The 27,009-nt window shown below is 35.8% G+C and overlaps 1 protein-coding gene across 2 annotated transcripts in view; it reads left to right on the top strand.

The window, feature by feature from the left end:
- KCNH8 (potassium voltage-gated channel subfamily H member 8) overlaps positions 1-27,009 on the top strand; it is a 167,623-nt gene that overhangs the window by 62,429 nt on the left and 78,185 nt on the right. For both annotated transcript variants that reach the window (XM_010223299.2, XM_088521180.1), the window contains exons 3-5: positions 8,078-8,209; positions 21,747-21,874; positions 23,935-24,175. In XM_010223299.2, coding sequence (XP_010221601.1) covers positions 8,078-8,209; positions 21,747-21,874; positions 23,935-24,175 — 501 coding nt within the window. The remainder of the gene's footprint in view (positions 1-8,077; positions 8,210-21,746; positions 21,875-23,934; positions 24,176-27,009) is intronic.

Genomic DNA, 27,009 nt, shown 5'->3' with positions numbered 1-27,009 from the left:
TAAAATTCTTGAATTTGATCCAAAAAAAAATCTCAAACTCCGTTAAAGCTCTTGATGCATCCTAAGAGACAAAAGTAAAATAGTAGGCATGAACTATAGAGGCAAAAAGATATTTGACATTACTTAACGGAAAAAGCAATAGAAAACAAACAAAAAAAGACTTTATAAAAGGGAGCTTTTCAACATGAATGTGCATCTAGTCAACAGAATTCTTCTTCTTTCATGGAAAAATTGGCCAAAACATTATGAATAAGTATGAGACTGTAGTATTAGCAAATCCTCTCAGCTCTGCAACATGTTCTATTTTGCAGACTGTGGACCTGTCCATTTCTAGATGCACTCTGCTGATGGAGACACCAACATCATGATCATTACAATATTTTGAAGAAATTTATTATAGTTATGTTCTTATCAGTTGTTATTTAAAGTTGAAAAAGCAAACATTTTCTTTGCAGGTGGAGTGGCCTGTTTTGGCAGTGATTTTTTTTTCACTTATAAGAAACAACAAATTTTGTGTGCTCTTTGAAGCTTCTTTTTTTTTTAAGAGAATAAAATGAGTTCAAAAAAAAATTCAAAAAAAATGAGTTCAAAAAAATAATGAGTTCAAAAGCAAAATAGTATCATTTGAAAATATGATTGTATTCAGGTGAATACGAGCTACATCTCTCCTGATATCAGAAACAGCAGAGTTTCAAAAGTTAGGCAGTTTATAGGAAGAAACTGAGAAAAATGTAAGTGTGTGTATGTGCACATACACATACGATATTTTGTGTATATATATATATATACATACATATATATATGACTCATACAGGTCCATAAATCTATATGAGAGAGTACCCTGATTTAAGAAAATGTGTTGCCTTTTTTTTTTAAAAAGGATAAAAGTACATCCCTCAGTACACCAAAAAATCATCTCTTAAAATCCAAAAGGAAGAGGGACCGTAAGTTGTAAACACAGTTCCAATGATAGATTGCAAAAACATAGTAATCAAAGGAAAGCAGATGTTGCTTATGTGAGATTGTGTGGAGTGCTAAGGAAGGATTGAGACTGACTTTCTGAAACAGTTCATAGAAAGATGCTGAAGAATTATTTTATTTGGGTACACTACGTGATTAAGATATATATAAAAGTTACTAAACAAGGAATCCAGAATATTTTAGGAAAAGTTCTATCACTTTAACTAGAGATTCTGAGTATTTAATTATAAATAAGCCATCACAATTAGTACTTTCCAGAAGCCAGCTGACAAATAATGAACACCATGTAATATCATGACTGGACACAGTAATGATTTTGGGGGGGGGGCAGGAAGGAGTAAGTTGCAAGCTGTGAATATTAATGGATTTGTCCTTAAGGCCTTTTGCATGTAAACAGAATATATTTCATTGATTTAACAGCATTTTTATATAATCCTGTGTATTTTGCTAATTGTTATAAATATAACCTGGTAAATGTATTACATCAGGCAGGTTGTTATCTCCTAAAATAGAGAGTTTTCTAATCTGGAGGGAAATAGGAAAAGGAAATTAGAGCAGAAAAAAAAAAGTAGTGCACATAAGGATAATGAGAGCATGTCACATGGCTTTAACAGGCATTGCTTAGCTTCTCTGTTTTTGCTCAATGAAAACTAGAGGATTTTGAAACGAGGAGTTTCATTAAGGAAAAGATACTAGAGGTCTAAAAGGGGAGCAAGATCGGGGCAGGGGAGAATGAAATGTAGAGGCATTGGAGTCCATAAATTAATTTATATGAAATGTATACTGCAAACTCTACTAGCTGTTGCATGCAAATTAAACATTATGGTTAGATTAAAATTGGGAAGTCATATGCTCAAACTGCCAGAGCTGAGGCAGGCTGTGTTGAGATAAAATTGAATGTAGATTTTGAGGGGGTAAGTTAAGCCTTTACCTGCTTAATAGTGGAATTTTGGAACAGAGTGTTTTGTAACACGCAGTTGTGCTGAGCTGTGTCTGCTCTCAGGAAATCATCCTTGCCACCTTTCTCTCCCTCTCCCCACTGTGGCAGTTAGACAGATAACATGATGCATTGAGCCATTAGAGTGAGGGTGCATATGCAGGAAATTTTTTGCTTTCTCTAATGGGAGGTGGCAGTTTTGTATAATAGAAATGCCCACAACATATGATCATGCAATTGCATATCATGTAAAAAATTGAAATGTTGATTCTTTCTGCAATGTATTTTTGTAGCCAGAGCATTACATTCTGTTTGGCTGCCTCACATCGGGAACCTTTAACTCTTTCTTTGTTGACACTCTGAAAGCAGGCTGGGTTTAATACAGCCAGTATCTCCTCTGAGTGTGTAATTGAATGACTAAAGAACTTTGAGGCTTTCTGAATGTTTATTTTATACCCTACAGAAAAACAGTAATTCATAATTTCAAGCTTTGTACCAGAGCAGTAATGATAACTGATGCAGAAATACTTTTAATGAAATCTGAGTCACTACATAGCTCCACAGAGTTAACATAGTTACCTACTTGTTCTTACTGAAACTTATCTTTTAACTTGTTCTTAAGTTATCTCATCTATCACCTTCCTTCTACCTAGTTCTTGGAATACTTCTGTTTTTTGGAATGAATTTACAGGGTCTTTTGAAACTTGTGAAATAAGCAATTTGCTGAATAAAACATAATCTATCTATCATGCAAAGCTTGGGGAAAACTGTTCTTAAATCTTTTACACTATTGCTGTGAAAATATCAGCACAGACATCATCAACCATATATGTCAGTTAACAAACATATCCTATTTATAAATAGACTGGCTCTTGGGTACAGTGCAGGCTGTCATCTACAGTAGCAGAATGTAAAGAAAAAAGTAATAGTTTTTTTTTTTTCAGTATGGGCATCAGACTTCTACAAAGATGATGGAGAATGAGGTAGTTATTTGCTTAAAGCACCAAATTCTTGTATTATCTGTGCTAATGGACATTGTCAAAGTTTTGGTACTTTATAGAGAGAAAGTACTCTAGCTATAGCTGTAATTTTAATTTCAGATACATTCCCTTTCAGTTTAGTTGTGAAGGAATTTTTTTTAAGTATAGTTTCCTTTTTTGCACTTTGTATTTTTTTTCAACAACAATTCAAAAATACAAAACATTCAGCCAAAATGTTATCAGTGACACTGGAAATCTGATAATTTATCAAAGGAGCCAGTTTGACTTTCTCCAAATGAAGTCTTTTCAAGACTAATGTGTCAGTTTTGGTATCCAGAGTTTCCCCAGTAGAAAAGGGAAAGAAAATCAGTCTAAAACTTCGCTGGTGATATCAGGCATCCAGCAACAGCTTTGTTTTTCTAATAACCATGTATCCAACAGCAAATATTTTGCTAATAACAGATAACTCTATAAATGAAAGAAGTTGGTTCTTATGCTGAAGATTCAAGATTGACTCTGCTGGCAAATTATTGCCAATACTCATATAGCAATGTTTTTATTTTTGTCTCTTAAATAGCAATCCCTAGAAATAGCTTAGAAAAAGAAAGCATGACTTGTATCTGCTTAAAAAAACCTTAGCTTGCTAAGTGAAGCACTATAATGTAAAAAAAATAAATAAAATAACACGCAGAATTATGATGCCTTACGTAGCTTAATTCTATATTCTGTGCAGCTTAATTCTGTCTTCTTGTGCATATATGTCATGATAATTATGTGTTTTGAAGAGTCACTGTTTCTTGCTATGAGGCACTTGTACATTCAATATGTAAGACAGACATTCTTTCTTTCCAAGTATTCAATTTCTTAGCCTATAAAAAATCTCATTTGATTAGTCTGGTATGTTATGTGCAGATGCTAAGCTTTGCAGAAGAGCTTTATGTCTTAGTCCCTTTTTCTCTCACAATAGTTACATCTGAATCACAGCAGTTTGTTTAATTTATAGGCCTAGACTGGTAGCAGGGCCAGTGCAAGCCAGCCCAGAGTCCGGCAAGCAAAATCCAAAAGGAAGTGAGGGCCTGGCAGTGGATACAGGCCACAAAGAGCTGACACACAGCCAAGAAAAAAAAAAAAAATCTTAAGATGCTCTGCCTGGATGATACAAGTCTGCCAGGTTGGATCTACATTATAAGGGGAACATAGTTTTATTTCTGTGTTTATTACCAGTTCTGAGTGATTCAGAGGAATATGTGTGCTTACTGGTCCTTACTGCAGAAGGTACTTGCAGGAGGCAAGTGTGGTTAAGATTTTGACTAAACAGAGGAGATGGGTACAGAATTTAATTCTTTTATTACAGAATTAAAGGAGCCAATTGTCAATAATCCCACTCAATTTCTGTATTCTGATAACCAAATTACAATACCCAAACATCCACCAAAGTCTCTCATTCTGAGCACTACGCTTTGTCTGGAGTGGGTGTGACTAAAGTAAGCATTTTTGTATGCTGAGCATATGTAGCTCATGAATGCAACTAACTTTGATTCTGCTCTTTGTTTTAAACAGCCCTTACTTTCTAGTAAAAGGGATATTAATGTGACGGCAAGCTTCTGCATAAAATCTCATTTTAAAATTCCCTTCCCTGTTGACTCTTGATTTCAGGTTGAGACACACTGTTGGACTGAGGAAAGGTAGAAACGGTGGCTCACAGTGTGCCTATAAAGCACTCTGCTCCTTATGTGTATATATAACTGCTGGACTGTAGCCAAATTGCTTTGTGATAAAGTTATGCTTCATTTGGTCTCTTTTTCTCCTTTCTTGTCATGTGCTTTTATGAGCCCTGAGGATATTAAAAATATATTTTGAACCTTCAGTTCATAACGCACAAGGAAGATTAAACTTTTCTTCAAAGAGTATTGGCTTGGAGCAATAGAGTCTGTATATAAATAAAACTCCAAGAGAAATTTCTTTGATAGACGACTCTTGGCAATACAGAAGACCTTTGTATGTATCATCTGAAGCAAGGAAGGAATTTCTGTCTCACTGATGAGCGCACTAAAAAGCACTGTAACTAAATAGGGAATTACTTTTTTTGATGAGTAGAAAGTTCTTCTTTTAGCTTATAGCATTCTGTGATGCTGGCTTTCAGTGTAAAAGCTCTATAATGGATTGCCCTGGATCTGTATATTTTTCCGAGAATGCTTGTCAATAGCGAAAGATGACACAGTTCTGTTCCTGACAGAGTGCTAGCACATATTGATCTACTCCTCAGCTAAATTGGGCCATCTTCCCTAGTTCTGAAGACTACTTTGTATTCATTTGCTCCCTTCAGAACAGTGGCAGAAAATCCAGCAACAGAAACTCTGCTCAGGACTTGAGGACTGAGTGCATCAGCAATGGCAAGAGCAGCAGCTTCACCATGCCAGGCCCTCACCTTGAAACCCCTCCACAACGAAAGAAGTGTAGACATGTATTGCATGTGTCACACATATTGTTAATGTTGCATATTTGCTTTGCTTAATTAATATTTGGGCTGCGCTGCCATCCAGAGGGACCTGGACAGACTGGACAACTGGGCGGTGAAAAACCTCATGCAATTCAACAAGGCCAAGTGCAAGGTCCTGCACCTGGGGAGGAATAACCCCAGACACCAGTACAGGCTGGGGACCGACCTTCTGGAGGGCAGCTCTGCGGAGAAAGACCTGGGTGTCATGGTGGATGACAAGTTGACCATGAGGCAGCAGTGTGCCCTCGTGGCCAAGAAGGCCAATGGAATCCTGGGCTGCATTAAGAAGAGCATCTCCAGCAGGTCGAGGGAGGTGATCCTGCCCCTCTACTCAGCCTTGGTGAGGCCGCATCTGGAGTATTGTGTCCAGTTCTGGGCTCCACAGTACAAGAGGGATGTGGAGCTGCTGGAGAGAGTCCAGCGCAGGGCCACAAGGATGATCAGGGGCTTGGAACATCTGCCCTATGAGGAGAGGCTGAGGGAGCTGGGCCTGTTCAGCCTGGAGAAGAGAAGGCTGAGAGGGGATCTAATCAGTGTATATAAATACCTCAAGGGAGGGAGTGCAGAGGACGGTGATGGTCTCTTTTCAGTTGTGGCCACTGATAGGACTAGAGGAAATGGCCGGAAACTGAAACACCAAAAATTCCATAGGAACTTAAGGAAAAATTTCTTGACAGTGAGGGTGACAGAGCACTGAAACAGGCTGCCCAGAGAGGTTGTGGAGTCTCCTTCTCTGGAGATCTTCAAAACCCGCTTGGACGCAGTCCTGTGCCACGTGCTCTAGGTGTCCCTGCGTATGCAGGGGGGTTGGACTAGATGATCTCTAGAGGTCCCTTCCAACCCTAAGCATTCTATGATTCTATGATTCTATTTTCAGGCATGTTTACGGAGGAGGAGGAGAAGGAGGACAGATAATAGAAAATATAATTGAAGATAAATATCAAATAGTATTAAACCACAGCGAAGTTTGGAAAAATTTCAGCGAGTGGTGTTCACTTGGCATTCAAATGCTCTTTGGTTATATACAAAAGAGTAAATGTGTAACAACATGAAACTCTGAAAAGGTTTGTTTGTCTTTCTAAAGATTGCTGACAGGCAGTGCTGAAATTATTTCCCTAAACCTACAAATCTATCATTCCATGTAACACTGTCAAATGTGTTTCTTGGAGTATATGGATTGTGCCTGAATGGCTGGTACCTGTAACTTTCTTCCAAGAGCAGCCTTACTGATTAATTCGTACACGAAAAAGATACAATTGAAAAGAGGATAAACTTCTGCAGTAGGTTACAAGAACTGTTTAAAAGAGCATTACAGGCATTGCTATCATTTACAGCATCTTGTCTTGGGATCTACTGATAGAATTTAGCTAGGCACAATATAATTCCAGAAAAGAGAACTGGCCAGTTTAAGAGCCATAACAATATTATGTAGATATTTATGATTCTATTTTTAAGCAGGAAAATAAAATTTCTTAATATTTTTTCTCCTCTTTGAATACACTTTAAATTGACAGGATGGTGGCTCTGTATCACATCTCTGACTGTAACAGTACTGCAGTAGTTTTTCCCAGAAGCTTTGATAAAGGAATCAAATCTATACAAAAATGAATTCAGAATGGAAAATTAAAGCAAAGGAAGAAACAGTAGAAATATCTTTTTTTTCTGATATCAGTTCTATCTACTCTTAAAAGGGCTTCTTTACTTTCTCTGTCTTTACAATGCCAAAATGAGGATGTTTAAATCTAGTATAAACCCAATCTATTCCCCCCCCACTTTTATTTTTTATTTTTTCTTTCTCTAAGTTGTCTTTCCAGCCATTCACTGTTATCCCTCTACCTACTCTAAGGTACCCTACAGCTGTGTAATTGAACAACTTCTTTGCAAATAGAAAATGTGGTGTGATCAGTAATAACAAGAGGAATTTATTTTAAACAGTATAAATATTTAGCAGGTATGGTCAGGGAAATGTTGACATGAGTATTGCCAAAAACATTTTTGTCTAACTTATGTCTCAGCAAAGTGTCCATGGTGCATAGTAAGGAAGATAGTTGGTATTAATTTTATAGATGGTGTAAGTTATAATAACTCTTACCATCTTTAAGATGCATGGAATTAATTCTTTTCTAGCTTAAGTTACTTTGATTTGAAAATTTACAATTTCTGTTCTAAGTATGATGTCTGATTAGTTTAAATATATTGGAATTACTGGAACAATGCCTCAGCTATCAGGTCTTCTGTCAAGGGATTTTAATGAGTACCTCATGGGATGATTAAGGTAAAACGAATCTATAGCTAAGGAAGCTTCAGATGACAAGTTAACATCATGGAAGCTATTCCAGTAAAACAGGAGATATCATCAGCTGAGAGTTCAAAGGAAAGCATGATTTTTGAGGAGTAAGCAGCTTCATTAAACACTACTAATGATCCCTGTAGATAAATTTTGCATTTAAATTAATGCCTTGCTTTCAGAGACAGCAGTATTACTGAGCTTCAACCAATGATGCAAAGAGATTTACATGAGCTGAACATCTGTGATTTTCTGACTACTAACCTCCTAAATAAGATTTTTTGTTAGAATTACATTAGTTGTAGCTTTAATAGTTTCTCTCTCTCTCTCTCTCTCTCCTCTCTCTGCTAAAAGAGAGCTGTCTGAATTAAATCCATTCTTTATCCTTACAGGGTCTTCATTCTGGTGCCTATTGGATATTGTTCCTATAAAGAATGAAAAAGGAGATGTAGTACTCTTTCTGGCCTCTTTCAAAGATATAACAGACACAAAAGTGAAGATTGCTGCAGAAGACAAAAAGGAAGGTTTGTGTGATTTGCAACCCACATTGATAAGAAAATTGTTTGAGAGTCATATGAACTCTCTCTTTCTTCAATATGCACTGTTAAGTATAGGGACTCCCTAGCTTTCCAAATAATAAATTCATATAGAAAAATTTTAACTATTCTCAAATTAAAGATGAAATTACATGGAAGGTTTAGTTATCTCCTGAAAATCATATTTCTAATTTTTTATTTAGAATTTGCCTCACAGTAAGTGAGGAATAAACTATCCAAGCATTTTATCCTCAAAATTAAACTGTGACCTACTTACTTTCTGTCTTTTCTAAGGTAAATTATAGGAAAGTTAGACCTCTTTAAACATCCCTATGTGAAGCCAATTTCAACATTGTTGAGAGATGAATGAATGCAAATTCTCATGTGTTTTCATGGCAGATATAAATATACAACATATATATTCTTTAGAAATTATTTTTTTCCAAATGAAAAGCACAATGTTCTTGCATGATCTGATTTGATCTATCTGATCTGATATATGAAATAACAATGCTTTGTATGTCTTTAATAATATTCAACAGTATCAGTAATGTGTTGTCACATGTATTTGCTTCTGAAAGGGAACTATGCAAGGATGTTGTTGTAAATTTTGGTAAAAGATTACTTGTGCCACTCTAATGATGCACAGCTGCCATGACTCAGTTTCAGCTGCATAGTGCAGTCAAGTTTTGCTACTTTCCACTGTAACAAAGCAATGAGTTTGGAGGGGGAAATAGATGATGTGTGGTCAGTACTGATCGATGTTGGCTATGAAAGGCAGTGAACTTACTCCAGATTTAGTTCTTTTAAATGCCCACTGAAACAAGAGGGGAAGAAAGTAGTTGCACAACTTTTCTAGACAGAGGAACTGTCTATAGAATTCTTCTGTGGAGAGGAGGAATAACTTTCAGAATTCCTGGGAAATCTTATTATTATTCCATTTTCAATTCTGATACTGCTCTTTAGATTTATTTGAATTTTTCACCCCTGGGACAGTCGTTTGGTCCCTGCATACCACTGAAACAATGTAAATATAGCTGTAAGACTCCTTTTCTTCTTCTGGGTTTCTGAGGTAGGGGATCAGTTAGTAATAAAAAGTCTTTAGCGTTAAATGCACTGATTTATAAAATATGGTGGGATAGGAAAGAAGATTCAGCCTTTTATCCAAAGAGAAGCCAAGTTTGTATTCAGCTGTTGTTGATTTTGCAGTTAATAAACTGGTAGCAATTTTAATAAAAAAATAGCTATATCTCAGTGCAGAGACAATTATAATGCAGTATTCTTTAAAAATATTTTAGTATTTGAAAACAGAAAATACTATGCTTCCTTGTGCGATTAATTTTCTTAAATCAGCATTTATTCTAACAATGTCTGCCTCTTCTGTGTAGTTTGACAAATAGTTTCACTTTTGCCTTCCATCACAAGCCCTCAGTAATGGAGATATTGTTGCACATTCCTCACTTTTGCATAGAACATATTCAAGAATTTCTGAGCTGAAAAATTAAAGACTTTAAAGTAGTTCCAAGATTACCCTCACATCTAACTGCAACTAATCAAAGTAGAATCCTTTTTATATTTTTATTTGATTCCTGCTTAAGACATAAAAACTAAAAAAAAAAAAAAAAGAAAAGAAAAAGAGAAAACTACACCTCCCTCTTCCTTTAGGAAGAGAGTTCATTAAAACATGATGTGTGAGGCCATGTAGAAGAGAGACTGTCTGCACATCTGTGCTCTAAAGGCTAATGGTTTACCTCCTGTGAGGAATGCAAATTTTCAAAACATACTAACAGAAATCTCATTTAGTGTATCAGTGATCATTTGAAATAGGTATGTGATTGATTGCTTGTAAAATGATAGCTATTGCTTATCAGTTAAACATTTCATAGCTCTACGCTTATCTTAAAAAGAAATTCAATCATCTTCACTTATTTGTATGAGTTCGTGTTAAACTGTACATCTAAGCACATTTTAGCTCATGTCTGCTGTTGCACATTTAAAAATTAATACTCCTCCTAGATTTCACTCTTGCACTGACAGAGGAATGCACTTACACAAAGCTACATTTACATCAGCAAATGCCAATTCAGTTCTCTGCTTTACAGTGTAAGTTCTGAGCTTTAGGAACTGCTGTAAGCTTTGGGTATTGACATTTTGCTGTCTTGCACAACATACTCTTTAGAGCACAACCTTGATACTCTGTTGTTCCTGCCTGCTATACCCATGTAAAACCATGGTAATCCTCTTATTCCATGGAGGTAACTTGCTTACTGGGGTAACTTTCTGTGGCAACAGAAAGTAGAATTTAGTGTAGGACTTTGCTAAATGTGCTGATTTACATAATATGGTGGGATAAGAAAGAACATCCAACTTTTTATCCACACATATTTACAAAAAAATCAAATATTTTACATAACTATATCTGTCTGTATAAAAATAAATTTAATGATAATATGCTGATTTAATGTCAATATATTAACCCATGCAATCTATGAAATTGATTCAGTAAATGAAATTGCAAAATACTGAACCCTAGGAGTAATTTGTTCCTCTTTACTTTGACTGTATCTACTACTAAGTACATAGCGTGTGCTTCATTTGCAGAAAGTTTGTGCTTAAAATATATTTCTACTTCTTCAAAGATTACTGAATTTCTCTTTTCAGGGTAACTGAAAGGCCAGCTCTTGCTATAAGACAGTTGCCATTATGTACAGCTTTTAATTGCCTTTTTGGCATATCTCTTGTGCTAAGATTATATATATCGGAAAGCAGGTTTAGATACAAACATTGCCCAGTGTTAAACTCTTCCGTTCATGCAAGGCTTTTGTATTAAAAGGTTTTATTTCAAGCCTCTCTTCTCTTTTCTGCTCATAACAGACTTTAACAATTTGCAATTAGGCAACTAGGTCATTTATATTCACATTCCACCTCCCCTTAATTTCTAAACTTATTCAAAAGTCAGCGCTTGGCAGCGTTGTTTATTAGTGCACTAAACACTCACTTCCAAATATCTTTTTCAGAGATCATCATTCTTCACTTCTATCCTACCCTTGACACCTTCTATATTTCTTTTCCATAAATCTTGTTTCCCTACACTTTCCCAATGACATGTTCCTGAGTTTTATCTCATGGTTTTGTGACCTCTCTTTTCTTGCGGATTATCTTTTTACTTTTGTAGACCTCAAGAGTTTGATACTCTCTTTGCTTTTCTGCAGTACTTTCCTTATCTATGTCATATCATCTGTTCATATAAGGCCTGTTGCTCCTCTGTGCCAATGTGCCTTCCAAAAGTCCCCCCCTGCTTTTTTTTCCTTCACTATTTCACTTTACCCAGCCCAAATGTCAAACACCATCTGTGACCTTTTCTTCTGAATGCCTCATTTTAAATACAAATTTAACAGGTCTCTCTCTCTTTTTTTTTTTTTTTTTGTTCCTCTTCAGTATAAGTTTCAGTCTGATCAGCCAATGGTGATAACAGACATTATATTCTGAGAAAAGAACATGTGCAGTTTTATGGGAGATCTGTTTTACTATTCTAAACTAAGATAAAGTATTTTTTGGTAAATTGATTTAAAAGTTCCATTGTCCGAAGATAGCTTAAACTGGAATCACCAGGAGTCCTACTCTCAATAGCAATACAGTGTGGTTTGATTGAGGTTTGATATATGTTGCTGGGTATTTGTTTTTGTTCTTTTTGATTTTTTTTTTAACTTGGATATGTGCAGGAAGAGAGCAGGATTACAACAACAACATAGGTAGGAAACTAACAAATTATTCTGCAACTTCTTCAGCTCTCTAATCTGTATGAAAATACATAATAACTTGATTTATATAGACATAGAATGCTATAATTGTAATCAGTGCCAAAATTCCCCTGTGGAATTTGACTCACTCAAAAAGTTTCCTCTAGCTTTCATTGATATTAGTGTTTCATTGAGAAAAATTATTAGCATTTTGTCTGAAAACAAAATCCTAGGAACCTCCCAGTCTTGTATAAACGGTAAACTTGCTGAGGATGTACTCTTTCCCATCATTCAGGTCATTAATGGAGAGATTAGACAGTATTGGCCCCTGGATCAACCACTGTGGGACACCATTAGCGACTGGTTGGACTTTATGCTGCTGAGCACAAGCCTTTGAGCCAACCATTCAGTTAGTTGTGAGTCTACTTCAGTGTCTGCTTATCTAATCTATACTTTGTCAGTTTGTCAATGAGGATGTTATGGAAGACACTGTCAAGAGCCTTACTAAAGTCAAGATAAACAACAACACTACTGTTTCCTTCATCAACTGAGCTATTCATTGAGCTGTTGAAGGCTGTCAGATAAGTCAGGCACAAATTACCCTTTGTAAATCTGTGCCCTATTCCCAATCACCTTCTCGTCCTTAATGTGTTTGCTAATGACCTTCAAGAGGCTTTCTCTATCACCTTCAATCAGGCCAAGGTGATGTTATCTGTATTTCCCTCAGATTCTCTTCAATGTCCTTCTTGAAGATAGGATTGACGTTTCCTTTATTCAAGTTCTCATGAACCTCCCCCATCACCATGACCTTTCAAAGGTATTTGACAGTGGTCTCACAATGCCATTAGCCAGCTCCCTCAGTGCATTGCCTCAGGTCCCAGGGATTTGTGTAGGCTCAATCTTGTAAAATGTTCCCTAATCTACTGAGGGTAAGTCTTCATTACTCTTGACTTCGCGCAAAGGCCTTAGAGGCCTAGAATTCATCTTATCAGTCAATATTAACGTGAAGAAAGCATGGAGCACTTTGGTCTTTTTTAGTATCCTCTGTCACCAGGTTCCCAGTCATTCGGGAGTGGGTTCACAGTTTCCCTAGTCCTTCTTTGGTTGTTTATATACCTGTAGCAGTCCTTCTTCTTGCCTTTCACATCTCTTGCTAGATTAAACTCTAAGCAAGCTTTATTTTTTCTAACACTGTTCCCGTTTACTTGGACAGTGTCTCTGTATCCCCGTTGGGGCCTGACGCTGCTTCCACCTTCCACATGCTTCTTTTAAATGTTTGAGTCAGGAACATTCAGCACAACATCTCCTGAGAGCTTGTATTCATCCACTGCAGCACTGCAGTCACCTGAGTTGGTCACCTGACCCTGCTTCCATCTTTTGCATGCTTCTTTTAAATATTTGAGTTTAGTCAGGATCATGCAGTGCAACTCCTCCTGAAGAGCTTGTATTCATCCACTGCAGCAATGCAGTCACCTGAGTTTGTCACTGAAAACAGGGAATAAACCTCTTATCACCGATGGAGTATTAAGAAGCAGCGCTGCACCTTATTGCAACGCTGGACGCACGGCAGATAGCTCCACCTATCGTGCATACCCTAAGGTGTGTTTGCTAGAGCTTTTATTTCTCTATTATCTACATATGCATTAAATTCTTGGAATGATCATACATATTCATTCTATTTCCTGAAACTAATTACAATATACCTCACCCTCGCATATGTACACTCTCTGTCTCTGGTGGTGGTTTGAGACCCCGATGGTCATCTTTCCACGTCCATTCAATGACATCCAGGAACTCACTTCCATATATGGCTTTATTCCGGCTCAGAAGGTCCTATTTTGGTCCCACTGCCCAGTTTCAGACAGTTCCTTGAAGATACGGTGATCCTTATCTTCATCTTCAACTGGTGTTTTCTTTTTTGTCCGCATTCTCTCATAATGTACCCGCAACAACAGCAAAAATATGTCCTTGGTTACATTCTCTTCTGGGTTTTCTCACAACAAGTTGACCCCTCGTCTCTGGTCCAAATGAGTTTGTGGCCCTGCAACGGTCTGCAGACCTCTGCTTCTTCCTGTTTGTTCCTCATAGTGCATGCATTAGTGTGCAGGCACTTCGGGGAACAGCTTATAAGGAGGCAGATTTCCCAAAATCATAACATCATTTCCTTATTCGTGTGCTGCATTTGAGGTAGCCTCCTTTCTGCTCTGTTGTGTTGATTATAAGGTTTCTCTTGCCTACATCACCTTGCACCCTTTGCTTGCCAACCTAGTCTACCATCTTGGTGGTTGTTCATGTTCTACTTCTCCCCTGTTGTTCCTATTTAAAGCTCTTCTCACTAAGTTGACCAGCCTGTTGTCAAATATTTTTTTCATCAGAAATAAATGTGAATTAAAAGCTAGACTCTATCCTTTCCTACTAAGAGTTAAACTAAGAAGCAGTATTATGGGTTAACTGACTAACTGTATTTTTCTGACATTCTATTAGGTCTGTATGAATTTCTAAGAAAACAGATTTATTTTGGTTGCACAGCATTTGTTTTGAGGTTTTTTTTTTTTTCTTTTTGGTGTGCCAAAAGAAAAACACCATGTGCCAACCATTCTGCAATACAGATTTCTATGCAAAAATGTCTGCTAAGTGGCAGGGGAGAGCTCTTTTTAAAAAAAAAAAAAAAAAAAAAGATTTTGTGCGAAGTACTTAGTCATTTAGATGTCTAATATCTAAAGCACCTACAGTTGTTTTAGGATGCATGAGCCAAAATCAAACACCTTGATTTTGTGTAAAAAGAAAAAAGAAAAAAAAAAACAGTCCTTGTAAACATAATAGTTCATATTTTATCTTTTCAGCTTTTCAGCAGTCTTGTCTATTAAGTACATGTAAATGTTTGACTGCTGTTGGCAGAAGGAATGCTTCCTGCAATAAACAGAGCTCCCATGGTGCAATCCCAGTGGTGCTACTTTTGTCCTGTCATTTAAACCAAAACAGGCTTCTGTCAGTTTTCTCCTTATTGACATTTACCGGTGTGCTGCCCCTGGAGAATAAGATCTGAAAGTTAGCTAAAGGTCATAAAAATCCTGGAAAAACTCATAGCAGGCTTCCGAACAATCTCTTTGGGAGGTATTCGGTCTTCATTCAGAATCCTTCTGTATCACTTCATTGTGTCCTTTGGAATACATTTTTTTCTGTGTTTCAGGATTGGATACGATGTGCTGTTTTGGGGTAATCGTAGTGGCTGTTCTCAAGTAACATTTCATCATCTTTGATCATCTTTAGCCATAATTGTATTTATTTTGTGATATGTGGGCCACCATAAGTGTTTATGCAGAGACATGCTTTCTGGTACAGTTTTCTGTATTTCACAATGCAAGTGGTGAAGGTTTTTCAATGGGAAAATAGAGGGAAAATCTTCATTATCCTTCTTATAGGAAGTCAGTTATAAATAAGCTGTAAAATTAATAAACAATTGAGAAATTCTTTAATAAATCATTTATTGAACCTAGCATCATAGAAGAAATATCATACTACAGTACCATGAGCCCTTCCAATTCTTTCTCACTCTGCTGCTTCTTTGCAAAAAAAGAAAGTTTGTTTGTGTTGTTCTCCTCCTTTTTTTTTTTTTTTTTTTTTGGCTCAACTAGTAATTCAGCTCATGCATTAAGGGCATGTTCTTCCTATGACGTGATTTCCAAGCCACAAGCTGCATCCCCTTCTCTTTCATCTCATGACCGTCTTTAACTTTTTATAAAATGAAATAAATAAAAATGGCCTTAACTGCTCTGCTAACTTATCCAGTCCTACGAGTAAAACGTTAACCGAATAGAAATTCACAATGCCTTGGAAATGGCAAAAGAAATTTTCCACACTCTTAAGCCCTTGTTCATTAATGGACTTCATGTATTATTCATTCACAGTTTTAAACAGTCTTTTCCACAGGAGAGCAGGTGCTACTGCAGCTTTAAAGTTATTCTATTACCTCTGCTTTTCTTTTCTCAATGCATCAGTAGTGTAAGCAGCTCCCCTTTGCAGGCAAAATATCAATGCTTTTGCCTTTATCCCTCATCTGCCTGGGCCTAGGCTAATCAGGCTAGCATAATCAAGCAAAGCCATCTTCCACCAGGGATGCAGCAGTGATGAAGCCAGTATTTGGGTCCCACTGCCTCTAATTCTGTAGCTGAGATAGTGAGGAACAAAGAAAATCTGAAGCCTGTGGCAAGATTGAGGCTCAAGCTTCTGACTCTGATGTTACAGAGAGAGCTCTGCTTCTTGCAACCCTTTGGACTCCTGCATTGGGATTCATGTGTGAATTCACAAACTGGCTACTTTATGTGCTGAAAAACAGAAACCCAGATACTATCTTCTTAATCTGTGTTCTAGAGTAACTCTAAGAGTGAATTAAATAATTGCTTTTTCTAGAAATAATCACCTTTATATACTTGTTGTGATCTGAAATAATCATCTAGTTGCACGACTGCTACCTGAAGCATAGACATGTAGGAAATACCTCAGCGTCAGAACATTTGTACACTAAAAAACTTTGGAAAGGTGAAAAGGGTGCATAAAACTTCCCCCCTCCCCCCTTCCTTTTTTTTCCTGTCTGCTGGCTCTGCTATTGCTGTAAACCTTTCAGATTTCATTGCTTTCCGTAAACATTAGGCAGAAGAGGTCCTGTAACAGTAGTAGTAGTAGAACACCTAATAATAAGGCCTTAAAGTTTTAAATCTGTTTATTTCCCATACTTGCTCCTTGACCTCATAAGAGCTAAAAAATTATCTCATTACCATGCTATAATTTTATGCAATCTATTTATAAAAGTGTGCACTAAAAATGAAAAAAAAGTCCCTGTGATAGCTTAGTCACATTGTTTTAGGTAGAACTGCTTTATGTCAATAAAGTCACCCAAGTGCTTATGTGTTTTTAGGACTAGACTTCTGGACTGTTTTATTTCCTCTACCTCTATCCCATGAAAATATTGCCAGTGTATTGTCCTCTGTGTTACATAGAAGAGATTGTTTTACTTTGCTCTCTATTTTATGGGAGCTACATTAATGCAGCAAAATATTATTTGTTTTATCCCAAATCACAGGAGTGTTACGTATTTTAATTAAATATAGGTGTATTAAAAATAAACACTGTTTGTATTTAGTCATGTATCAGTTTCACCTGTTCCTGCATAGCTCTACAGATGCTTTGCAATATTTGAGCTTATAATCTAAGTAATCCTCTGTTTATTCCTTTTGATACACTACTGAACCCTTTATTTAATTACATTTGCCACAGAAAACTAGAGAACCACTTTTGGTTTAGTCTAAGTTCTCGCTCTCTTTTTTTTTTCTTATTGCAGGGTTTTAGAAATTTATTTGATTTGCTGAAATCTGGGAGATAAATCAGAAACCTGTATCTAGACTGCTACTACCCATTTAAATCCTCCTTATATGCTTGCTTAATGATGGTTAAAAACAAATAAATCTCTTGGATTTTCCTGTATAATATGAATGAAATACTAAAGCAAGACAAATGTAATAGAACTCATCAGAAGCTGTCCTTTCTTTCTTTCTTTCTTCCTTTTTTTTAAATATATTTATACGTAGGGAGTAGATGTTTTTCAGAGACAAGAGTTAGGCTCTCATTTTCTATTAAAATCAGAAATCACACACACAAAAGAGTAAATTGATATAAAAGCGTTTGGGATCTGATCATTTTTTCTTTACAGCAACTTTCCTTCCCAACGTTGCAAGTATTCTTTAGCTTTTTGGAAAGAAAGATGTGCTTTGGGAAAGTTTTTGCTTTCTTGGAAAAGCCTTTTGCGTTTGCCACGTGATAGTTGTGGTGCTATAGCTAATGTAATATATATATATGCATATATATATATATATATGCATATATATATATATACAGCAGAGAAAGGGAGCAAGAAGAGAGAAAACCCATGTTCCTACTTTCATTATCAAGAAGATGGGTAGTTGAATTGCAAGGTATCTTTTTTAAGAGTATTTCAAAGGGAATTATCATCACACAGGGAGGGGTGTATACATGTGCCAGCAAAGAGAAGCCCAAAATCTGTCACAATAGCTGGGGAGTTGAGAAATACTTTTGATTTTAAGCACAGGGTAAAAATAAAACAGCAGCATTTGAAGTGCCTTTCCGTTCATGGGTATATTTAGCATTGTGTCTTTTTTCCTAAGATCAGCCTTGGAAAGAGAGGTAAATATGTCGGGTATGTAATAATTGAAGTATTCCTTCATGTATCAAAGATACAGCTGGTGAACAAAGTGGTTCAGTAAGGATTAGGATTACGTCTTTGCCTAAAGGCCCTGGGAAGACCACAAAAAAGGGGCATTCACGGACTGCATTCACTGGTTTATGTTGCAAGGTATTTACATACGGCCCCAGTAACATTATTGTCTGATGGCATCTTATCTGCCTATGCACTTGTATGTTTTCATGACTAGGTATTCCAATAAAAATTTATTGTCTTTTTTTTTAAAAAAAGAAAAAAATATTTTAATGAATTCTCCACTGTCCACACTTTTTTAAGCCCTTCTGAGCTATCCTTGGTGGTTGGCTAGTTTCTAATGTTAACATAGAGGTAGCATTAATCCTTTACAAACAAAGCGGAATTGGCACATGAGGCAGTCACCTGCTGTGCAAATATGCAGTAAGTATAATTCTAAGGGCCTTATCAAGCCATTCAATCTGAGTAGGTTAATGCATACAGATTTCTTTGTGGCTGGAATGTTATGCCTACATAAGAAAGACATGATCCACCTAAAACAGAATATTATCAGGCCACCAGCACTTAAAATTGAAAAATGTTGTATGGACTTTTATTTAAAGAGCGGACAGAAATGACAAATGCAGAAGGAAATACAGTTTTAGGTACTGCACAGTGCTACTTTTAGGAGCAATTAGTGAAAAGTCCACTAAAGGAAAAACAGTTCTTAATTTAACTTTGAGCAGTATACAAGACTTTCTTTAAGACACAGGGAAAGAATTACATCTCCTTAATATTAAGTAATTAGTTTGACATTCTTACCCACCACAATAAAGTTATTCTCCTAAAAGTGAGGTATAAAAAAAAAAAGAGAAAATTGGATACAGAGAAATTAAGATGAAGATCTGAAAGGAAAAAACATTTACCTTTGAGATGGAGAACATTTAGGAACATCACATTACAGACTCTGAGATACATATCATTTAGTCTTTAAAAATAATAACCATGAAGACCTTATAAGATCAAAAAGAGAGTTTCAAGATTAAAACATACAAAAAAGCATTATTAGTTACAAAAGATAATCTGAAACTGAAAGTGGTGAGACATAAACAACCATATCTAAGAGATCAAAAACAAAAGGCAAAAAAACCTCCTCCCTGCACCCTCCCAAAAAAAAACAAAAATAAAAAAACCAAAAAGAACCCACAAATCCATTGGGAATTTACAAATAGAGTTATTATTTTAGAATTTGTAAGTAGAAAAGTTTAATGATTTTTTTTGTATTAGTATTCATCCTGGAGGATGAGGAGTCTTTTGTGACTGAAAATCGAGCTATCCAGGACTGAAAAAATCTGGCCAAGTTTTAGAACAAACCCATTTTGTGCTCCTCATCATATCAACAGGGCCAGATTTATATTCACTTGGAAGTTCAAAAGAACTTCAGATACGAATTATTTCAAAACAGAAAGGCTGGATCAAGTACATATAGCCCAAGAAAACCCCAAATGAATGACCAAACAAGAAAATCTTAGTGAAGATTCAGTGTCAATAAATACAAAGATGTTGTGGAGGGGAAAAATAAGAACTGTTTTGACTGAATATGTGGATATTGACTAGCTCTAATGTGTTTATTACTGTTCCAGATAGAAATGCCGGAGTTGCGGACAGCTTTCAGCTTTGTGCTCAGTGGGTGAGAGAGGCAAATCAGTTAGGAGCTGTTAGGAACAAGACATACTGGGATGGTTTATGCTGTGCTTTGTAGGACCAAGGAGGTGATAACCATGAGGTGCTGCCAGGAGGAAACCTCTGGGTGAAGAGCCCTGAAAGCATTGCCTGCCAGGAGCCGGGAGAAGGCATTTATCCTTCCTGGCTCTGCCTCAGAGCAGCTCTGGAGCACATTTTATTAACTGCTTGGGGAGGGAGCACCATGGACTGAGTCGTCTCATCCAACATGGTAGCTCAAAGTAAAAGAGAGGCCTGTGAGGAGTTTTAAAGAAGATTTTAAACCAAAATAACAAAGGTATACTACTATATCTACCAACCATGGAGACCCAATTCAAGTAAAGACTATAGTCTGCTTTGGTCTAAAGAAGCAAATAAGTACTTTGCCCAACTGCAGCATGTAAGAAGGCTTTTCAGATTAAGCTTGTGTTTTAGATGCTCTGCTGAATCAGAGATTTAAAGGCGAAAGCTTTAAAAAAAATAAAAAAGGAGTTGGGGAAGTCATTCATCTGAGGTTTTTCTCAGTCAGCCCTAGTGTGCATCACCTCTCTTAGACGTGCTGTAGCTCTTCGGCCCACCTGCAAGCACCCAAGGTGGAGATGGGGAAGCTGCAGCACTAGCCATGGAGGTTTCCCCTCTGGCTTCCCCAGCTGTTGGTTTTGCAGAACAGTTTGTGTTATTTTTGAGGTTTTTTGGTGGGTAAAGGGGGAGAAGTTTTTTCATCTCTTGATAACTAATGTGGCAAAGTGCTTAACTGGAGAGATCTCTGTTGCATGAGTTAAATGAAATGTTCTTGACTGAGAAGTTTAGAAAGTTTGGTTTCTTAAAATTTCCTTGTGAATGGTTGCATATAATAAAGCCAAAAATATATAAATATATCTTTTTTTTTTGATAACAAACCTTTTGCACTTTTCTCAGACAGGTTTTAAAATGTACCTGCTTTGCTTGTTGCTAATTTCTGGCTGTGCTAATTGTAATTTTTTCCTCACCCCTCATTTGTATGCATTGAATTAACATTAATTAAACCTGTTTGACAGACCACTTTTTCTTTTATTCTCACAATTCCTTTTTTTTCTTAATACTGACACATTGCAAAATGCCTTCTTTCATATACCCTGGCATTAGTTCTCTGTAATTCCATCAGAGTCACTGGACTTGCATTGAATTTGCTGCTGTATAAGCAAGAATGAAATTTGATCCCATGATTGACAGTTTCAGACATCTGAATGGAGGGGAAAAACACAGAACTTTCCAAAACACAATGTTCAATGTTTACCCTTAATGGATTTCATGTCACCAAAGAATATGTCAAGTGACTGCTAGGTCATAGGAAAATCAGAAATCTAAAGACGTGAAAATAAGAAGTGGCTATTACTAGTAATCAAGGTTGTAGATTAGCATATTCTGACATAACAAAAGCCTAGTACAAGTCAGATTCTTTGTTCATAAAGCATGCTACTAGAGGAGGATTTTTTTTCTTTTCCTGAAATAAAAGAGGATGTAGCACTACGTTAAGGGTAGTTTCCACTCTTGCCTGTGGTCAGCAACTACTATTAATTTTTCATTTTCTGACACAGTACATTTCTCTTATCTTTGAAATAATATGTTGTAATTAATCATTTCTGAATTGATTGAAGTGTTTCATTATTAAAAGTGACTTGTATTTTTCCTTCAGAAGAGTTTTTTTTTTTTTTTTGCTTAAACCTATAAAGTATTAAGCAAAACCTAGAAAAGCGGGGTGTAATTTTTATATCTAGTCTTATTTCTGATAAATGTTAAGATGTCAATAGCTCAGCTTTCAAAGGTTAAACTGGCATCTCCTGGTTTTTAAGGGGCTCTCACTTCTGTTCTACAGAAAAATGGAAAGGAAGAGGAAGGGCAGGGTCACATTTTGATTCAGCACGAAGACGGAGCAGGGCTGTCCTTTATCACATCTCTGGACACCTACAAAGAAGAGAGAAGAACAAATTAAAAATTAATAATGTAGGTGTAAATCACACTAATTCATTCTTTTTTTTTTACCTTCCTTTTATACCTATGTTATATTACTTCTGAGAACAAAGAATGGTCTAACTAGCTTTGCTAATTCTTACTTCTTTTCTTTTTTTTTTTTTCAAGTGTCATTTCCTGTAAAGAATGTGTTGCAGAAGGTCGTTAGATACCCGAGAAAAGTCCTAATGAAAATTTTATTGTAAAAAAGAGGAGTAAAGCATACTGAAATGCACTTCTGCATACTGCAGTGTTTGCTACAGTTCATATATCAAGACAGTGCCATTTAACCATACTTTACATAGACACTTATTTTAGCCCAGGAAAAAGATTTCTTAAAATATAATTTTAGCTTTCAGTTTACCCCACCATCCCAACTATTTCATTTTCATAATTATCATTTACACCCAAAAAATCCATAGAAAACTCAAGGTATTACTCTATCTGAAAACCTCTATATTGTGCAAACTCCTGGAAGTCATACTTAATTTAGAAAACTTTTCATATGAATGTTCCCAGCTTTGCAAAGGTTCCCAGCTTTGCTTTCATTTTCTTATTGAAGCAATGCTGATTCATTCTTCAAGTTAGTGTTTTATTAGTAACTATAAGTAAGTTCATAAAGCACCCTGTGAATGTTGCAAAGCCAAATCCAAACAATAAACAAAACTAAAAACATAACAGCAGAAAGATTTTTGTAGTTATTGCAAGTAGAGGTTGTGATAGGAGACAGTTATTCTTAAAATCTCAGAACAGTATTTCTTTTTTTGTTTGTATCTCAGTAGCATCAAAAGCCCTACTTCAAATGCATAGTTTTTATATTACCATATTTTGATTCCAAAATTTTAAATGAAAGTAAAAAGACAAAAGGTTGGAGGGAATTGTAAGTGGGAGAAGTGTACAGAGGTACTGGAGCACTTAAAGTCCACAGACCAGATTAGGGAAAAATAAAGTGAGTCTCCTGACTCTCAAATTTACTGGAGATCCCATGATTTCTAATTCACTGAGAGAAATGTTTGCTAGACCTCTTCAGAAGTCCTCAGCAGTGCCACAAGAAGAGAATGGTCTCTGTTTTGAAAAGGAAAAAGCAGAGAATGGCAAAAGTAGCTGAATGGTTTAGATCCTGAATGCTCTGAAAGATGATCTTTGTTTTCACTGGACATGTTTCTTGTGTAGGCTTTCAAAATTAAGCGTCAATGCAGATACAATGACACTACAGACATTATTAGACATTATTACAGTATAAGTTAGAAGCTGGAAAAAACAGTGCAGATTAAGGTCGCTGAGGTGGGTACACAGCTGCTGTATGTCTCAGAGGACATGCAATGGTTTGCACTAGGCAGCAGCAAAGTGTAACCAGATCTTCTAGTGATATTTTCAAAATAGAGATATATTTTTGGGGAACATGAATTTTAAATATCTTTTGGTGACTTTCCAATATTGTAAAAATCCTAGTGGCAATGAAATTATGTTGTCTTAAAACATCTCTTGTCAAACCAGCTTACTATTTCTGGTGAACAGATTTTACTAGAGTGATGCTCCACCTACACTAAAGGCTTTCTGACGCAGCTGGTGCTGACCTTAGGTGAGGTTGGCTATCATCAGCATCTGACAATTTTCCAAATATTATAGAGGTGAATATAAACAAGACATGATGAGGAGAGGATCAAAACATGGTAACAGTGAAAAGGGATCATACCTGGCTTTCAATTCCCTGCAAGACTTTCTAGAGACAGAAAACTAAAAGAGAAACTAGAAAAAAGCACTGAACTGGGTCAGAAGATGGAGCCTAAGTGATTTGCTTTGGGTTAGCCCAGTTAAACAGATGTTGACCACCTCATGCCTTCGCTGTACAATGCAAGAACATGTTAAAATGCATTTTTTATCAGTCAGTTAGCTTATTTCAATAGGTTAAATTGAAACAATATTTTTTCTATTAAAAAAGCAGTATATTTTTTTCTGATTTTTTTGCATTATGCTTTACTTCTTTTCTATATTGAATCATTTCAAAATATCAGATACATGTGTCTCATTTCTTCTTTTTCTCTCTCTTTCAGAATGTTTTTGTAGATAAACCAGCATTTCCAGAATACAAAGTTTCAGATGCAAAAAAATCCAAATTCATACTGTTGCATTTTAGCACTTTTAAAGCTGGCTGGGACTGGCTAATTTTACTGGCAACGTTTTATGTTGCTGTGACTGTACCTTACAACGTTTGCTTTATTGGCCATGATGAGCTGTCTACAACTCGAAGCACAACTGTCAGTGACATTGCAGTGGAAATTCTTTTTATCATTGGTAAGATATATTTGGGGGTTGTTTGGGGTGTGGGTTTTTTTTTGTTTGCTTGTTTTTTTGACAATTAAGGTTTTTGAGGAATATCTTCTCCCACAGTTACAATACTAGTTTGACTTATCCCAAAACACTTGTTGCATTTTATTGGTTATATCCTCTTGAGTGTTTAACTTTTGTATAGCTGTTTAGTTCAGTGCTTTTCTTCCTCTACCTCATTCTACTTTTCAGATATATGTTTTTCCATTTTTTAAACATTGTTGAGCATCTCAGTTGAAAGAATAAAGTAACATTACCTAAAGAATAATCGATTGTTGGTAAGTTTTCACATTTTGTATTACACAAAACTGTTTATACAGAATAATGAAATCCTAACCAGGGGCAGAGATTAGCATCATGTTTCATAGAAAATATGTGTACACTTTCGGACAATAAATGTTAATACTTTGTTTGCTAGATCAGATTAGGTATTTTGCTTCCTAAGATGGCCAGGAACAACTGTATGAAGAACAGCTATAAGAATGAGAGACCTTTAGTTTATATTTCCTGTTTTCTATTTGTGCATTATCCAAACACTTTCTAGCATTAGATACTAATTATAATTGTAAATTTATAGGCATACTAACAGCAGTCATTTCAAATAATTTTCCCCAACACATTCCATTGCCTACAAGTGGGGGAAAAAAAGATCCCCAATAGTCTAAAGATTTTATCTATGGCTTGCAATTTCAAGAGAGAAAAATAATCATTGTTAATGTGATGGCTTCTTTTTGTTTTATGTGTATCTCTCTCTTGGTAAACACTATTTAATGAAGTGTTTTATTGGTGATTTCAGTTTCTGAAAGCAGCTAGTACCATGATTAGTCTTGCATGTTACTGTACAGTAAAGAGACTTGTCCATTAGCATCCATCAAATGTCAATGAAGTAGAAGCAATGGCTTTCAGATACTGTCCAAACTGTCTTAAGTCATGCAAAGTCATTGAGTCTCAAATCTTCAATATGTATAGATTTAAAATTATGATACAAAGCTGACAGAAACTCATATCATCAGTAGTGACTTCTCTGAAATAGTTCAAGTGTGCATATTATTTTAATGAAAGTAATAACCATATTTTAGTACCTTCAGACCCCTATAAAAGGCATACCTATAGGAAGTACTGATTCTTAACAATTCTGATTGCTGCTTGGTAAGGAATACCTAGAACAAAGCAAGCAGATTACACAGGAGGAAGGCCTTTTCAAAAACACATATAAGCTGATGGGAACTTGATCTGTACAAGCTGAAATGTGAAACATATACCATATGCAATTCCTTACTGTTCTGGGGAGAGCTCTATAGGCAGCCTATAGCTGGGTCAAGATATTCTGTCTGCGCTTCTGCCAAATGTACTCTGTGTTCTACTCATCAGCTGTCCTAAATGAATCTATTGAGTCAGGCTTTCTTCTTTCATCCTTCCTATTTCACAATGAGACTTGTAGCATCGAAGTGACAGGCTTCTTAGAACTTAAGAGCAAATCACAAATGGATCATAATCTTTTTTGGCTAAGATGTGGTGTCACTGTAGAAAAAACTTACCTTGACAAATAATTTGTTTTACTCTTAATCAGCCTATACATTGTGGAATGCTGTAGTTATAGTCTTATAAGCAATTTTCACTCTACCACATTTCCTTTCATTATGTTTTACAAAAATTTAAGACTATCCTGTTGCACAGAATATAACTAACTTGAGTTATTACTACAATTAGACAGTGTTCGTATTTAGGTTTTTTATCATGTAACACAATGGTAGAACAACAGTATAGTTTTAATATATTTTAACATATATTTAAGTTGACCATCTAGATTTTCCAAGGAAATGCTTAATAATTAACCATACTCATGCTTTTTCTGTGAGCTTGCCTTGTGGCCCATTTTTCTGATTTATGGATAATGCCCGATATGAACTATATCTAGCTACATGAACTGACTTCTAAGAGATGTTACTCAGTTTCAGGTTTCCTTCATGGAACCAGCCAAACACTAACCAAAATTTAGAAGTGAATAAATGAATGCTGAAAACATTGCCTGAATGCTAAAAATTGCCTGATGAATGCTATTTGTTCCATCTTTTGTTCTATCTTTTTTTCTTCTATCTTTTCTCTTAAGCATTGATGTAAAATGAGCTGTATTCATAAAATGCCTCACAACTACATTTGCTTCACATACATTGAATATAGTGAAAAGTTAAATCGTATGATTGATATTTCTTCGTTCTTTGGAATTGCTTCTTTCTGACATATTTCTGCAAGTTCTATTAAGAAAGTTACCCATGTAGAAACTGTCACTCTTTTGCAAACCCAGATACAAACTCCTTTTAAAAGTCAAGATAACACATTTTGAGAAATATGTTTAGTTCTTTGTGTGTATTTCAAGACTGTAAAGTCCATATCTTCCTTTGAAGACCAGTCAGTGTAATATATTCTATTTACTCAACATGTTCAAGCATTGAGTTTGTTTTTAAAAAGCAGAGAATTCTTGAAAAAAAAAAAAGAGAAAAAGAAAACTTTCCATTGTTTAAAAAGTTATTGAATTACTGTAATGGTCACATATGATTCATATGTGGAATATCAGCCACTGTAGAACTGAGATTACATAATCTCTGCTTCCCACCCTGACAGGGAAACATCAACTTGAAAAGTTGATGCCAAAATGCAGAGTACAACAATAAACATTTCAATATCCAATAGTAAATAAACCCATTCCTTAGAAGAAATTTGACTGGTAAAGCAAATTCATATATTCAGTAGTGATTTTAACTGAAAAAAGCCTATGAATTTTATTTATTTCATAGTCAGAA

The sequence above is a fragment of the Tinamus guttatus genome, unplaced genomic scaffold, assembly GCF_059628265.1.
Source record: "Tinamus guttatus ecotype Peru unplaced genomic scaffold, ASM5962826v1 Tinamus_guttatus_pri_ptg000115l, whole genome shotgun sequence".
In the NCBI taxonomy this organism is placed as follows: Eukaryota; Metazoa; Chordata; class Aves; order Tinamiformes; family Tinamidae; genus Tinamus; species Tinamus guttatus.
The sequence above is the reverse complement of the archived record's forward strand: the minus strand, read 5'-3'. Positions and strand labels throughout refer to the sequence as shown.